The sequence below is a fragment of the Salvelinus sp. IW2-2015 genome, linkage group LG18 (genome assembly GCF_002910315.2).
Source record: "Salvelinus sp. IW2-2015 linkage group LG18, ASM291031v2, whole genome shotgun sequence".
NCBI classification, from domain to species: domain Eukaryota; kingdom Metazoa; phylum Chordata; class Actinopteri; order Salmoniformes; family Salmonidae; genus Salvelinus; species Salvelinus sp. IW2-2015.
In genome coordinates, this window is record NC_036858.1 from 57,398,144 (window position 1) to 57,413,086 (window position 14,943).

Here is a 14,943-nt window from a genome sequence, read left to right on the forward strand (position 1 = left end):
TTATGTGTCAGTCTATGCGGCCGAGTTGATGGCCATGATTATAGGTTTGAGATGAGTGGAGGAGGTGAAACCACTGAGTGGTGATCTGCTCGGATTCGGCTGCAGTGTTTATTAGTGTGAAGACGGGAAGGTTGGAAAGGGGAGACTTGTTTGTGGGGATGATGGTGCTGTTCATGGAATTGGAGTGGTGGTAAACTTTTGCTGGGTTCCCACCCATGTGGGTGTGGAGGGTAATGAGAAGGCCGACGTGGTGGCTGAGTGTGCTGTGATGAGAGAGGGTAGATATTCAGGTCCCTCTGGGCCTCAGGGACATCAAGTCCTTGATCCGGGCAAAAGGGCTCGAGCTTTGGCAAAGGGAGTGGGATGCTAGTAGTAAGGGGAGGCAATTTTATTGTGCGCATCGGTCAGTAAAGGAAGAGGTGGGGAGTATGGGATGTAAGAGAGAGAGGAAGTTGTGTGGAGTAGACTACAGTTTGGCCACACAGGTTTGAATGCCACTTTGTGGATAATGGGGAGACATGAAACAGGTCTGTGTGATGAGTGTTTAGTGGAGGAAACGGTGGAGCATGTGTTGATATTTTGTGAACTGTATGACGTAGATATATAAAAAATTGCCAGACTAGAGTCACCAGGTTATAGAGTGTTCTCTACTACCGCATGGCAAGTGGTACCGGAGCGCCAAGTCTAGGTCCAAAAGGCTCCTTAACAGCTTCTACCCCCAAGCCATAAGACTGCTGAACAATTCATCCAATGACCATTTTCTTCACACTATTTTCTTAAAACTGCATTGTTGGTTATTGGCTTGTAAGTAAGCATTTCATGGTAAGGTCGTATTTGGTGCATGTGACAAATACAATTTTATTTGAGATGCTGAGAGATTGTGTGAAAGGGTCAGAGTGACTGGATAGGGTTGGGTTTTGGGTGGTATAGTGGGGGGAAGGGAAGTGGTGTCTTGGGCTCTATTTCACTTTCTTAAAGGAGCAGGACCAATGAAGATACTTTTTCTTGCCACTGTACATTAAATTATGTGAACCCTTTGGAATTATCTGGATTTCTGCATAAATTGCTTATCAAATTTGAGCTGATCTTCATCTAAGTCACAACAATAGACACACATAGTGTGCTTAAACTAATAACACACAGATTATTGTATTTTTCTTGTCTATATTGAATACATAATTTAAACATTTACTCTGTAGGTTGGAAAAAGTATGTGAACCCCTACGCTAATCACTTCTCCAAAAGCTAACCTGGAGTCCAATTAATGAGATGAGATTGGAGATGTTGGTTAGAACTGCCTTGCCCTATAAAAAACACTCATAAAATTTGAGTTTGCTATTCATAAGAAGCATTACCTGATGTGAATCATGCCTCAAACAAAAGAGAGCTCAGAAGACTGCCGATTTAAGAATTGTTGACTTGCATGAAGCTGGAAAGCGTTACGAAAGTATCTCTAAAAGCCTTAATGTTCATCAGTTCACGGTAAGACAAATTGTCGATAAATGGCGACAGTTTTGCACTGTTGCTACTCTGCCTAGGAGTGGTCATCCTGCAAAGATGACTGCAAGAGCACAGCGCAGAAGAATCATAGAATGTCAGCTAAAGACTTACAGAAATCTCTGGAACATGCTAACATCTCTGTTGATGAGTCTACGATATGTAAAATACTAAACAAGAATGTTGTTCATGTGGGGACACCACGGAAGAAGCCATTGCTGTCCAAAAAAAACAATTTTTGCATGTCTGAAGTTTGCAAAAGTGCCCCTTGATGTTCCACAGCGCTACTGGCAAAATATTCTGTGGACAGATGAAGCTACAGTTGAGTTGTTTGGAACAACACTGTGTGGAGGAAAAAAAGGCACAGCACACCAACATCAAAACCTCCTCCCAACTGTAAATGATTGTGGAGGAAGCATCATGGTTTGGGGGAGTTTTGCTGCCTCAGTGCCTGGACAGCTTGCTATCATCGACGGAAAAATGAATTCCCAAGTTTATCAAGACATTTTGAGGGAGAACGTTAGGCTATCTGTCCGCCAGTTGAAGCTCAACAGAAGTTGGATGATGCAACAGGACAACAACCCAAAACGCAGAAGTAAATCAACAACAGAAGAAAATATGCCTTCTGGAGTGGCCCAGTCAGAGTCCTGACTTCAACCCGATTGAGATGCTGTGGCATGACCTCGAGAGCAGTTCACACCAGACATCCAAAGAATATTGCTGAACTGAAACAGTTTTGTAAAGAGGAATGGTCCAAAATTCCTCCTGATCGTTGTGCAGGTCTGATCCGCAACGACAGAAAATGTTTGGTTGAGGTTATTGTTGCCAATGGAGGGTCAACCAGTTATTAAATCCAAGGGTTCACATACTTTTCCCACCCTGCACTGTGAATGTTTACACGGTGTGTTCAATAAAGACATGAGCATGTAGACTTGTTTGTGTGTTATTAGTTTAAGCAGACTGTGTCTATTGTTGTGACCTAGATGAAGATCAGATCAAATTTTATGACCAATTTATGCAGAGATCCAGGTATTTCCAAAGGGTTCACATACTTTTTCTTGCCACAGTAGGTAGGCTGTGACTGGCCTCACACTCCAGTACAGTAGGTGGCGGTGTAAGCACCATAAAAGTTGGATGCGATCCGCCATCCCAATCACAAAAGAAGAACAAGGAGGCGCAGGACAGACTTGCCCAAACGAGAAAATCCTACTATTTCAATTGTCCATACCTGAATGCCGTACTTCCTGACTTTAGGGGTGTGGTTTTTAGAATTAGCTTCGCTGAAATAAGCTAGAAAAGTAATAAGATATCTAGGCAGTCGACCGATCTACAAACTAATTGTAGGCTTACGCAATGTTCTTCTGATAAATAGACTTGTTTACAAGTCGACTCTTTAGTTGCACAGAGTGGCGGGGATGCGGAATCAAAATGGGAAACGTTTTCGGCAGAAAGAGACGCACGCGAGTCACAGAGCAGGACAGAGCCGTTTTGGTGAGTAGCCTAACGTTACTGTAGCTAGCTAGCCTTAGCCAACTATTTAGCAAGTCAGCCTGCTATCATAGTTACTATAATTAACTACAAATATGTTCCAGTTGGCTCTCTACCCACACTACCCAGTTAGATAGGGAATCGTTTTAGAATGTTAGATCTGCAAAGTACACTACATGACAAAAAGTATGTGGACACCTGCTCCTCAAACATCTCACTCAAAAATCATGGGCATTAATATGGCGTTTGTCCCCCCCTTTGCTGCTATAAAAGCCTCCACTTTTCTGGGAAGGTGTTCCATTAGATGTTGGAACATTGCTGCAGGGACTTGGTTCCATTCAGCCACAAGAGTATTAGTGAGGTCGGGCACTGATGTTGGTTTATTAGGCCTGGCTCGGCGTCAGCATTTCAATTAATCCCAAAGGTGTTCGATGGGGTTGAGGTCAGGGCTCTGTCCAGGCCAGTCAAGTTCTTCCACACCTATCTCGACAAACCATTTTTGTATGGACCTCGCTTTGTGCACGGGGGCATTGTCATGCTGAAAAAAGAAAGGGCCTTCCCCAAACTACCGAATCATCTAGAATGTCATTGTATGCTGTAGTGTTAAAAAGTCCCTTCACTGGACCTAAGGACAACCATGAAAAACAGCCCCTCCTCCAAACTTTACAGTTGGCCTATGCATTCAGGCAAGTAGCGTTCTCCTGTATTAGACTGTAGAATTACATATCGAGCATACTTAACACTCAATGAAATGGTGTATCATGCTACTCAAATGACACCCACATGTCAATATGCACAATAGGCTGGATAGTGCGGTCATTTCCCACAGTCAAAGTCCTGCAATAAGAGCTACGATGCTAATATTTGTTTAAACTCTATACTTATTGACATCCACAGAACATTACTGTAGACTGTTACCCCATTTTCATTGATCCACAATCCATAGGTAAGGCTGTACAGTGAACTAGAAGTATGCCCCCAATGCAATGATGAAGTTTAATACATCCACAGTGCAATTTCAACTGATGTAAAAAATGTGAATTTAACTTTGTCTTTTGTTGAATTTTTAAAACATCCCAACCTTCAGTGGTATTTCATCCAGATATAGCATTTCACTAATTGTATGCATTTGCATCATATTCAATGTGACTTATTTTGAAGGTAAACCACTGATAACACTATTGTTACTCACACTGTTGTTTAAGACACACTGGTAGGTTAGGGGCAGTCTGACAACTCATACTAACCAGGGCTAACACAATTCAATTGAATACTGGCAAGCTAGACAGCAAACTGAAGCGATTTAGCGTTGTTGGAATACCACTCATTTCAATCACATTAAAATTTCTGTCTTCTCCATTCCAGCAACTGAAACAGCAGAGAGATAAGTTGAAGCAGTACCAAAAGAGAATCACTCTGCAGCTGGAAAAAGAGAGGAATCTGGCCAAGCAGCTGCTGAAAGATGGCAAGAAAGAGTAAGGACCTTCTCTCACCATAAATAAGACATATGCCTAAAGTAAATGTCACTTTAAAACGCTTGAGATTGAAAGCTGTCATGATCATACATGCATACATAGATACATACATGCATACAGTTGAAGTCGGAAGTTTACATACACCTTAGCCAAATACATTTAAACTCAGTTTAAATTCCTCACAATTCCTGACTTGTAATCCTAGTAAAAATTCCCTGTCTTAGGTCAGTTAGGATCACCACTTTATTTTAAGAATGTGAAATGTCACAATAATAGTAGAGTGAATGATTTATTTCAGCTTTTATTTCTTTCATCACATTTGCAGTGGGTCAGAAGTTTACATACCCTCAATTAGTATTTGGTAGCATTGCCCTTAAATTGTTTAATAACTTGGGTCAAACGTTTCGGGTAGCCTTCCACAAGCTTCCCACAATAAGTTGGGTGAATATTGGCCCATTCCTCCTGACAGCTGGTGTAACTGAGTCAGGTTTGTAGACCAGCTGGCACACGCTTTTTCACTTTTGCCCATAACTTTTCTATAGGATTGAGGTCAGGGCTTTGTGGTGGCCACTCCAATACCTTAACTTTGTTATCCTTGAGCCATTTTGCCACAACTTTGGAAGTATGCTTGGGGTCATTGTCCATTTGGAAGACCCATTTGCGACCAAGCTTTAACTTTCTGACTGATGTCTTGAGATATTGCTTCAATATATCCACAGAATTTTCCTCCCTCATGAAGCCATCTATTTTGTGAAGTGCACCAGTCCCTCCTGCAGCAAAGCACCCCACAACATGATGCTGCCACCCCCGTGCTTCACAGTTGGGATGGTTTTCTTCGGCTTGCAAGCCTCCCCTTTTTGCTTTGAACATAACGATGGTCATTATGACCAAACAGTTCTATTTTTGTTTCATCAGACCAGAGGACATTTCTCCCAAAATTACGATCGTTGTCCCCATGTGCAGTTGCAAACTGTAGTCTGGCTTTTTTTATGGCCGGTTTGGAGCAGTGGCTTCTTCCTTGCTGAGCAACCTTTCAGGTTATGTCGATATAGGACTCGTTTTACTGTGGATATAGATACTTTTGTACCTGTTTCCTCCAGCATCTTCACAAGATCCTTTGCTGTTCTGGGATTGATGTTCACTTTTCGCACCTAAGTACGTTCATCTCTAGGAGACAGAACGCGTCTCCTTCCTGAGCGGTATGACGGCTGCGTGGACCCATGGTGTTTATACTTGCGTACTATTGTTTGTACAGATGAACGTGGTACCTTCAGGCATTTGGAAATTGCTCCCAAGGATGAACCAGACTTGTGGAGGTCTACAATTTTTTTCCTGGGGTCATGGCTGATTTCTTTTGATTTTCCCATAATGTCAAGCAAAGAGGCACTGAGTTTGAAGGTAGGCCTTGAAATACATCTACAGGTACACCTCCAATTGACTCAAATAATGTCAATTAGCCTATCAGAAGCTTCTAAAGCCATGACATAATTTCTGAAATGTTCCATGCTGTTTAAAAGCACAGTCAACTTAGGGTATGTGAACTTCTGACACACTGGAATTGTGATAGTGAAATAATTTGTCTGTAAACAATTTTGGGAAAAAGTACTTGTGCCATGCACAAAGTAGATGTCCTAACCGACTTGCCAAAACTATAGTTTCTTAACAAGAAATTTGTGAAGTGGTTGAAAAACGAGTTTTAATGACTCCAACCTAAGTGTATGTAAACTTCCGACTTCAACTGTACCTACATAACCATTCAAAAGTTTGGGGTCACTTGGAAATGTCCTTGTTTTTTGAAAGAAAAGCAAAAAAGTCCATTAACATCAAATTGATCAGAAATACAGTGTAGACATTGTTAATGTTTTAAATGACTATTGTAGCTGGGAACATATCTACATAGGCGTACAGAGGCCCATTATTAGCAACCATCACTCCTGTGTTCCAATGGCATGTTGTGTTAGCTAATCCAAGTGTATCATTTTAAATGAATTATTGATCATTAGAAAACCCTTTTGCAATTATTTTAGCACAGCTGGAAATTGTTGTACTGATTTAAAGAAGCAATAAACCTGGCCTTCTTTAGACTAGTTGAGTATCTGGAACATCAGAATTTGTGGGTTCGATTACAGGCTCAAAACTCGTCAGTCTATTCTTGTTCTGAGAAATGAAGGCTTTTCCATGCGAGGAATTGCCAAGAAACGGAAATTAACGTACAACACTGTAATACTCCCTTCATAGAACAGCGCAAACTGTGTCTAACCAGATATGAAAGAGTGGGAGGCCCCAGTGCACAACTGAGCAAGAGGACAAGTACATTAGTGTCTAGTTTGAGAAACAGACGCCTCACAAGTCCTCAACTGGCAGCTTGTACCCGTAACTAGTACCCGTAAAACACCAGTCTTAACTAGAGGTTGACCGACTATGATTTTTCAACGCCGATACCGATTATTATTGGAGGACCCAAAAAAAGCCGATACCGATTAATCGGCGACTTTCTTTTTTCTTTTTTTTTCTTTTAATATATATTTGTAATAAATTACAACAATACTGAATGAACAATGAACACTTATTTTAACTTAATATAATACATAAAATCTATTTAGTCTCATAAGTATTGAAACATGCTCAATTTGGTTTAAATAATGCAAAAACAGTGTTGGAGAAGAAAGTAAAAGTGCAATGTGTGCCATGTAAAAAAAATAAAAAAAATAAAAAAGCTAACATTTGAAAGTTGGTGGTTCAATATTCCCAGTTTTTCAATATTCCCAGTTATGACGTTTTAGGTTGTAGTTAATATAGGAATTATGACGCGTCGACTATTTCTCTATACCATTTGTATTTCATATACCTTTGACTATTGGATGATGTAATAGGTACTTTAGTATTGCCAGCCTAATCTCGGGAGTTGATAGGCTTGAAGTCATAAACAGCGCTATGCTAAGCATTGCTAAGAGCTGCTGGCAAACGCAGTAACGTTTGAATGAATGCTTACGAGCCTGCTGCTGCCTACCATCGCTCAGTCAGACTGCTCTATCAAATTATAGACTTAATTATAACATAATAACACACAGAAATACGAGCCCTAGGTTATTAATATGGTCAAATCCGGAAACGATCATTATGGAAAGAAAACGTTTATTCTTTCAGTGAAATACGGAACCGTTCCATATTTTATCGAACGGGTGGCAACCCTAAGTCTAAATATTGCTGTTACATTGCACAACCTTCAATGTTATGTCATAATTATGTACAATTCTGGCAAATTAGTTTGCAAAGAGCCAGGTGGCCCAAACTGTTGCATATACCCTGACTCTGCGTGCAATGAATGCAAGAGAAGTGACACAATTTCCCTAGTTAATATTGCCTGCTGACATATTTATTTGAACTTAATATGCAGGTTTAAAAAATATATACTTCTGTGTATTGATTTTAAGAAGGGCATTGATGTTAATGGTTAGGTACATTCGTGCAAAAATGCAAAAAATATTATAATTTTTTGCGAATGCGCTTTCGTTAAATCTTCCCCCGTTTGGCGAAGTAGGCTGTGATTCGATGATAAATTAACAGGCACCGCATTGATTATATGCAAAGTTGAACAAGGTAGTTAACCTAGTAATATCATCAACCATGTGTAGTTAACTAGTGAATATTTGAATATTTTTTAAAATATTTTTTTATAAGATAAGTTTAATGCTAGATAGCCACTTACCTTGGCTCCTTGCTGCACTAGTGTAACAGGTGGTCAGCATGCCTCACAGTTTCCTTGTGGAATGCAATAATCAGGTTTATGAAAACTTGAAATCGGCCGATTAATCAGTCGACCTCTAGTTTCAACGTCAACAGTGAAGAGGGGACTCGGGTATGCTGGCCTTCTAGGCAGAGTTCCTCTGTCCAGTATCTGTGTTCTTTTGCCCATCTTAATCTTTTCTTTTTATTGGCCAGTCTGAGATATGGCTTTTTCTTTGCAACTTTTTCTTTGCAACTGCCTAGAAGGCCAGCATCCCGGAGTCACCTCTTTACTGTTGATGTTGAGACTAATGTTTTGTGCAAAGCTGTCAAGGTAAAGGGTGGCTACTTTGAAGAATCTCAAATATACAATATATTTTCATTAAACACTTTTTTTTTGTTGGTTACTACGTGATTCCATATGTGTTATTTCATAGTTTTGATATCTTCGCTATTATTCTACAATTTAGAAAATAGTAAAAATAAAGAAAAACCCTTGAATGAGAAGCGTGTCAACTTTTGACTGGTGTACTGTGTATGTATGTTATTTACAATTTAGGATATTGTATTGCATTTTCTAACCTTTCTGTATTTTGTTTTCAAACAGGAAGGCCCTCCTCTTGCTCAAAAAGAAGAGATACCAGGACCAGCTCCTAGACAAGACGGAAAACCAGATTAGCAACCTGGAGCGCATGGTAAATAGTTTAAACATTTTTCAAACATTCACTCTCACACCACCAGGAATAGTATAACATGGTAATTTATTCATTACTGTAATACGGGATGTATTGCATCGTAGCAACAAAAAAAAAAAACGTTTTGCAACAGAAACCGCTTTGCAACAAAACCAAACGTTTTTTTAGATACGTCCCTCTGTTTCGTTCTGTTTGCTTCCATTTGGTTCCTAGTGTATACCCACCTGTACTCAACTAATGCTTTCTAATCTTGTTTTCTTTAGTGTCAAGACATTGAGTTTGCCCAGATTGAGATGAAAGTCATTGAAGGCCTTAAAGTTGGAAACGATTGCCTGAAGTCATTGCATGAGGTATGTGAAGGTTTCGGAGATCTCAGTATGTTCTCTATGCAACTTCCCTATGACATAGATGGGTAGCATACTGTATGTGTTTTTCCATAAGCCATCAGTAAGAAAAATAGGTTGCTTAGGGAGTTTCACATATAGATTTCGGTACCCCCGTTCGGTTTCTTGGAGCGTTTGTGTGAGTTCTACAGAATAAGTTTAGCTTTCACAACACCTGAAAATAACCGTTTCAGGATGCGACTTGTCAGACACACCTTCTACATGATGTTAGCGAGCTAGCTTGCTTGTAACGGGCACAAAGTTTCACTTGAATTGCGCTACCGACTCTTAATACCTGGTACTCCTGTCCTGGATGTTGGACCTGCTACTCGTGCATTGTTAGTTTCAGCCAGGGTTAGTTTCAGCCAGGGTTAGTTTCAGCCAGGGTTAGTTTCAGCCAGGGTTAGTTTCAGCCAGGGTTAGTTTCAGCCAGGGTTAGTTTCAGCCAGGGTTAGTTTCAGCCAGGGTTAGTTTCAGCCAGGGTTAGTTTCAGCCAGGGTTAGTTTCAGCCAGGGTTTGTTAGCAGTAAAGTATGGATCAGGCTACTAAATGCTCCAGAATCCGCATCATACAGGGGATATGTGAAAGCGCCCTTAGTTACCTTCATTGCATCTGCAGTCCAAATAGCATTCCACCTGAATAATCCATGGATAAAACATTGGCTTCCCTGTACTTACTGTTTTGTTCTTTCGTATTAGGTGATGTCCATCGAGGATGTGGAGAGAATTATGGATGAGACCCAAGAAGCCATTGAATACCAGAGGGTAAGGTCCCCACTGTTTCTTTTTACAGAGGCGTTACTATCTTACTGAAATTACTGTATTTTGTTGATATTTATTTGTACCTTTTGATCTATCTTCAGGAAATAGATGAGATGCTGGCAGGTTCCCTGACACAGGAGGATGAAGATGCTATACTGGCTGAACTGGAGGCCATCACTCAGGTCAGTCTGAATTACTCAACAACAACACTGGCTGGCAAGGCAGAAACCATCTCATCGTGAGACTGTCAACCTGGACAGTATCTCTCTATCAATAGAATGTTCTATTTCATACAAATTAGAGGTCGACCGATTATGATTTTTCAACACCGATTTATTGGAGGACCAAAAAAGCCGATACCGATTAATCGGCCGGTTATTTTTTTTAAATTATTATTATTTTTGGTAATAATGACAATTACAACAATACTGAATGAACACTTATTTTAACTTAATATAATACATCAATAAAATCAATTTAGCCTCAAATAAATAATGAAACATGTTCAATTTGGTTTAAATAATGCCAAAAAACTAAGTGTTGGAGAAGAAAGTAAAAGTGCAATATGTGCCATGTAAGAAAGCTAACGTTTAAGTTCCTTGCTCAGAACATGAAACATATGAAAGCTGGTGGTTCCTTTTAACATGAGTCTTCAATATTCCCAGGTAAGAAGTTTTAGGTTGTAGTTATTATAGGAATTATAGGACTTTTTCTCTATACGATTTGTATTTCATATACCTTTGACTATTGGATGTTCTTATAGGCACTTTAGTATTGCCAGTGTAACAGTATAGCTTCCATCCCTCTCCTCGCCGCTACCTGGGCTCGAACCAGGAACACATCGACAACAGCCACCCTCGAAGCAGCGTTACCCATGCAGAGCAAGGGGAACAACTACTCCAAGTCTCAGAGCGAGTGACATTTGAAACGCTATTAGCGTGCACCCCGCTAACTAGCTAGCCATTTTACATCGGTTACACCAGCCTCATCTCGGGAGTTGATAGGCTTGAAGTCATAAACAGCGCAATGCTTCAAGCATTGCGAAGAGCTGCTGGCAGAACGCACGAAAGTGCTGTTTGAATGAATGCTTACGAGCCTGCTGGTGCCTACCATCGCTCAGTCAGACTGCTCTATCAAATCATAGACTTAATTATAACATAATAACACACAGAAATACGAGCCCTAGGTTATTAATATGGTCGAATCCGGAAACTATCATCTCGAAAACAAAACGTTTATTCTTTCAGTGAAATACGAAACCGTTCCGTATTTTATCTAACGGGTGGCATCCATAAGTCTAAATATTCCTGTTACATTGCACAACCTTCAATGTTATGTCATATTTACGTAAAATTCTGGCAAATTAGTTCGCAATGAGCCAGGCGGCCCAAACTGTTGCATATACCCTGACTCTGCGTGCAATGAACGCAAGAGAAGTGACACAATTTCCCTAGTTAATATTGCCTGCTAACCTGGATTTCTTTTAGCTAAATATGCATGTTTAAAAATGTATACTTCTGTGTATTGGTTTTAAGAAAGGCATTGATGTTTATGGTTAGGTACACGTTGGTGCAACGACAGTCCTTTTTCGCAAATGCGCACTGCATCGATTATATGCAACACAGGACACGCTAGATAAACTAGTAATATCATCAACCATGTGTAGTTATAACTAGTGATTATGATTGATTGTTTTTTATAAGATAAGTTTAATGCTAGCTAGCAACTTACCTTGGCTTCTTACTGCATTCGCGTAACAGGCGGGCTCCTCGTGAGGCAGGTGGTTAGAGCGTTGGACTAGTTAACCGTAAGGTTGCAAGATTAAATCCCTGAGCTGACAAGGTAAAAATCTGTCGTTCTGCCCCTGAAAAAGGCAGTTAACCCACCGTTCCTAAGCCGTCATTGAAAATAAGAATGTGTTCTTAACTGACTTGCCTAGTTAAATAAAGGTGTAAAAGAATATATATATATATATATATATTTTTTTTTTTTTATCGGCAAAATCGGCGTCCAAAATTACCGATTTCCGATTGTTATATGAACTTGAAATCGGCCCTAATTAATCGGTCATTCCGATTAATCGGTCGACCTCTAATACAAATGGAAGGTTCTATTTTGTAGACGAGCAGAGAAATATACATTCTAAAGTCCCTCCCACATTTCTCCATCTTGCTCTTATTATTCCTTTCTCTAAAACCTTGATTTGTTTTTGTATGTTTAGGGAGACCTTGACCTACCAGAGGTACCTGATGAGTCCCTGCCTGAAGTCCCAGAGGCAGCTGAGGAAGAACCAGAGCCGGGTCAAGGTTAGACTCCTCAGATATGTCAACATGCTGAATTACAATGAGGGTTAATTTCACGTTGAAAATGTGTTCAGCAGATTTGGATTCAGATTTAGGTTGAATACTCCACCAGTTGTAATAGACTACGTGATAACTAAGAGTCATTTTGAGTCTGTCTGGTTGTCTTTATTTCAGAGAGACCGAGGAAGAAGCAAGAACGGGAGATGTTGGCTGTCTAGAAACATGTTTGTTTGCCAGGGGACTTGGTACGCCGGCCACTATATCCCCCTAGTAGGGGTCTCATGCCCCAGCCACCAGAAACACACAGCCACAGAAAGATTATCTTCACTCACTGGAAGCAGAAGCATCTCTTCCGGTCCCTCACCGTCAAGACTGATGCTCCTGGTGCCCTGATAATCCTTGGCCTTGTGAGTCCCACTATGGCTCTATAGGGTTGTTGAGTCCAGAGGAGCCCTATCACTCCAACCATGGACATGGACCTTATTTTTCAGATCATTGCTTGCAGGTTCTTTCCTATTCTTTTTTATGTTTAGGGCCTATTTTGATTGTGCCTATTGCTTAAGTCCCTTGACAGGTGTGTTTTTTATCTTCTGTGAACAAAATTGTGATTAACGGACAAATGAATGCATGTCACTTTATTTATTTCCCTTCAACCTTTTGTGACTTAGGCTTATTATCTGACCACAGAACATATTATCTTTGGGAGGAATAGCCTACATTCATCTTTCAAAGTCATAACTATTGGGACTATTTTCAGAAACCTGACCTGTTTAGATGCGAAATCTTAGTTAAAAATGCCTTGATTCCTGCCAAACTGTCAGGAATGCATTTGACTTTGGCTTTGATTTCAACTTGTTGATTTGGGGACAGAATCCTTATAACAGCACTGACCTATTTGCTAAAGCAGCCATTTCATGTTTATTATCGTTCTTCCTCGCTGTCAAACTGTTTAACTAATCTAAAGCTACAGTTCCTTTTGGCTTGGGAATGAGTTTAGTGTCATTGGTGAAAGGAAGGGCTAATCGTATATTGTCAGTGGGCTTACTTACCTCTGTACCCCACAGACAACACCAGACAACACTGGTGTTATTATTGGATGCCTAGATTTGACTATGATTTCAGTCAAAGACATCCTCGCAGAGCCTGACATCCTAGCTATCTATCCAGTGAGTATTATGATATTAGGTCTGTCTTACAATGAAGTGTGATATTGGGTTGCTAACTGCCTGGGTCTGTAATATTTTACTGGCATATCATATAATGATTATCTTAGAGCTAATTATTTCTTTATCTGAAATGGAGGGCCTACATATAAAAGATAAGCATTACCAACATATTTGATGTAATATGTATGTGGACTATCAGACCAGATATGTATTGTATAAAATATATTACTGTTCTCTAATCTGTAGTGTCTCTCTGAGACACTCTTGATAATAACTGGAGACCATTTGGCAGTTATATCATATTGACAAACCTGTGGCGTGTCTATACGAAATCTCTTATTCTGTAACAATACAAGCATTTTTAAAGGTAGTGTTTGGCCAGTCTGGTTTTACTCGGTATGTTATATAAACAACCACTAGAGGGCAGCAAATAGCAGTATTTTTCTTGTTCATAAGCGGTACCTTGGTTAGTGAATGTATTGTGTGGAATGGGGTGCTGTCTCATGTTTTTATTATGTGTGCTGTGCATGTATATGGGACAGTAACTAAACTCAGCAAAAAAGAAATGTCCTCTCACTGTGAACTGAGTTTATTTTCAGCAAACTTAACATGTGTAAATATTTGTATGAACATCAGATTCAACAACTGAAAGAAACTGAACAAGTTACACAGACATGTTACTAACAGAAATGGAATAATGTGTCCCTGAACAAAGGGGGGTCAAACGTAACAGTCAGTATCTGGTGTGGCCACCAGCTGCATTAAGTACTGCAGTGCATCTCCTCCTCATGGACTGCACCAGATTTGCCAGTTCTTGCTGTGAGATGTTGCCCCACTCTTCCACCAAGGCACCTGCAAGTTCCTGGACATTTCTGTGGGGAATGGCCCTAGCCCTCACCCTCCGATCCAACAGGTCCCAGACGTACTCAATGGGATTGAGATCTGGGCTCTTCGCTGGCCATGGCAGAACACTGACATTACTGTTTTGCAGGAAATCATGAACAGAACAAGCAGTACGGCTGCTGGCATCGTCATGCTGGAGGGTCATGTCAGGATGAGCCTGCAGGAAGGGTACCACATGAGGGAGGAGGATGTCTTCCATGTAACGCACAGCGTTGAGATTGCCTGCAATGACAAGCTCAGTCCGATGATGCTGTGACACACCGCCCCAGACCATGATGGAAGCTCCACCTCCAAATCCATCCCGCTCCAGAGTACAGGCCTCAGTGTAACGCGCATTCCTTGGACGATAAATGCGAATCTGACCATCACCCCTGGTGAGACAACCGCGACTCATCAGTGAAGACCACTTTTTGCCAGTCCTGTCTGGTCCAGCGATGGTGGGTTTGTGCCCATAGGCGACGTTGTTGCCGGTGATGTCTGGAGAGGACCTGCCTTACGACAGACCTACAAGTCCTCAGTCCAGCCTCTCTCAGCCTATTGCAGACA

At 40.6% G+C, this 14,943-nt stretch overlaps 1 protein-coding gene across 1 annotated transcript; it reads left to right on the forward strand.

Annotated features, from left to right (window-relative positions):
- The first annotated feature begins 2,716 nt into the window (after positions 1-2,716).
- Positions 2,717-14,064, forward strand: chmp6b (charged multivesicular body protein 6b). Its single transcript, XM_024008355.2, has 8 exons — positions 2,717-2,988; positions 4,351-4,460; positions 8,794-8,881; positions 9,145-9,231; positions 9,963-10,028; positions 10,127-10,207; positions 12,247-12,331; positions 12,503-14,064. The coding sequence occupies exons 1-8, from the start codon at positions 2,926-2,928 to the stop codon at positions 12,544-12,546; spliced, it is 624 nt and encodes a 207-aa protein (XP_023864123.1). The 5' UTR covers positions 2,717-2,925; the 3' UTR covers positions 12,547-14,064.
- Positions 14,065-14,943: the final 879 nt, after the last annotated feature.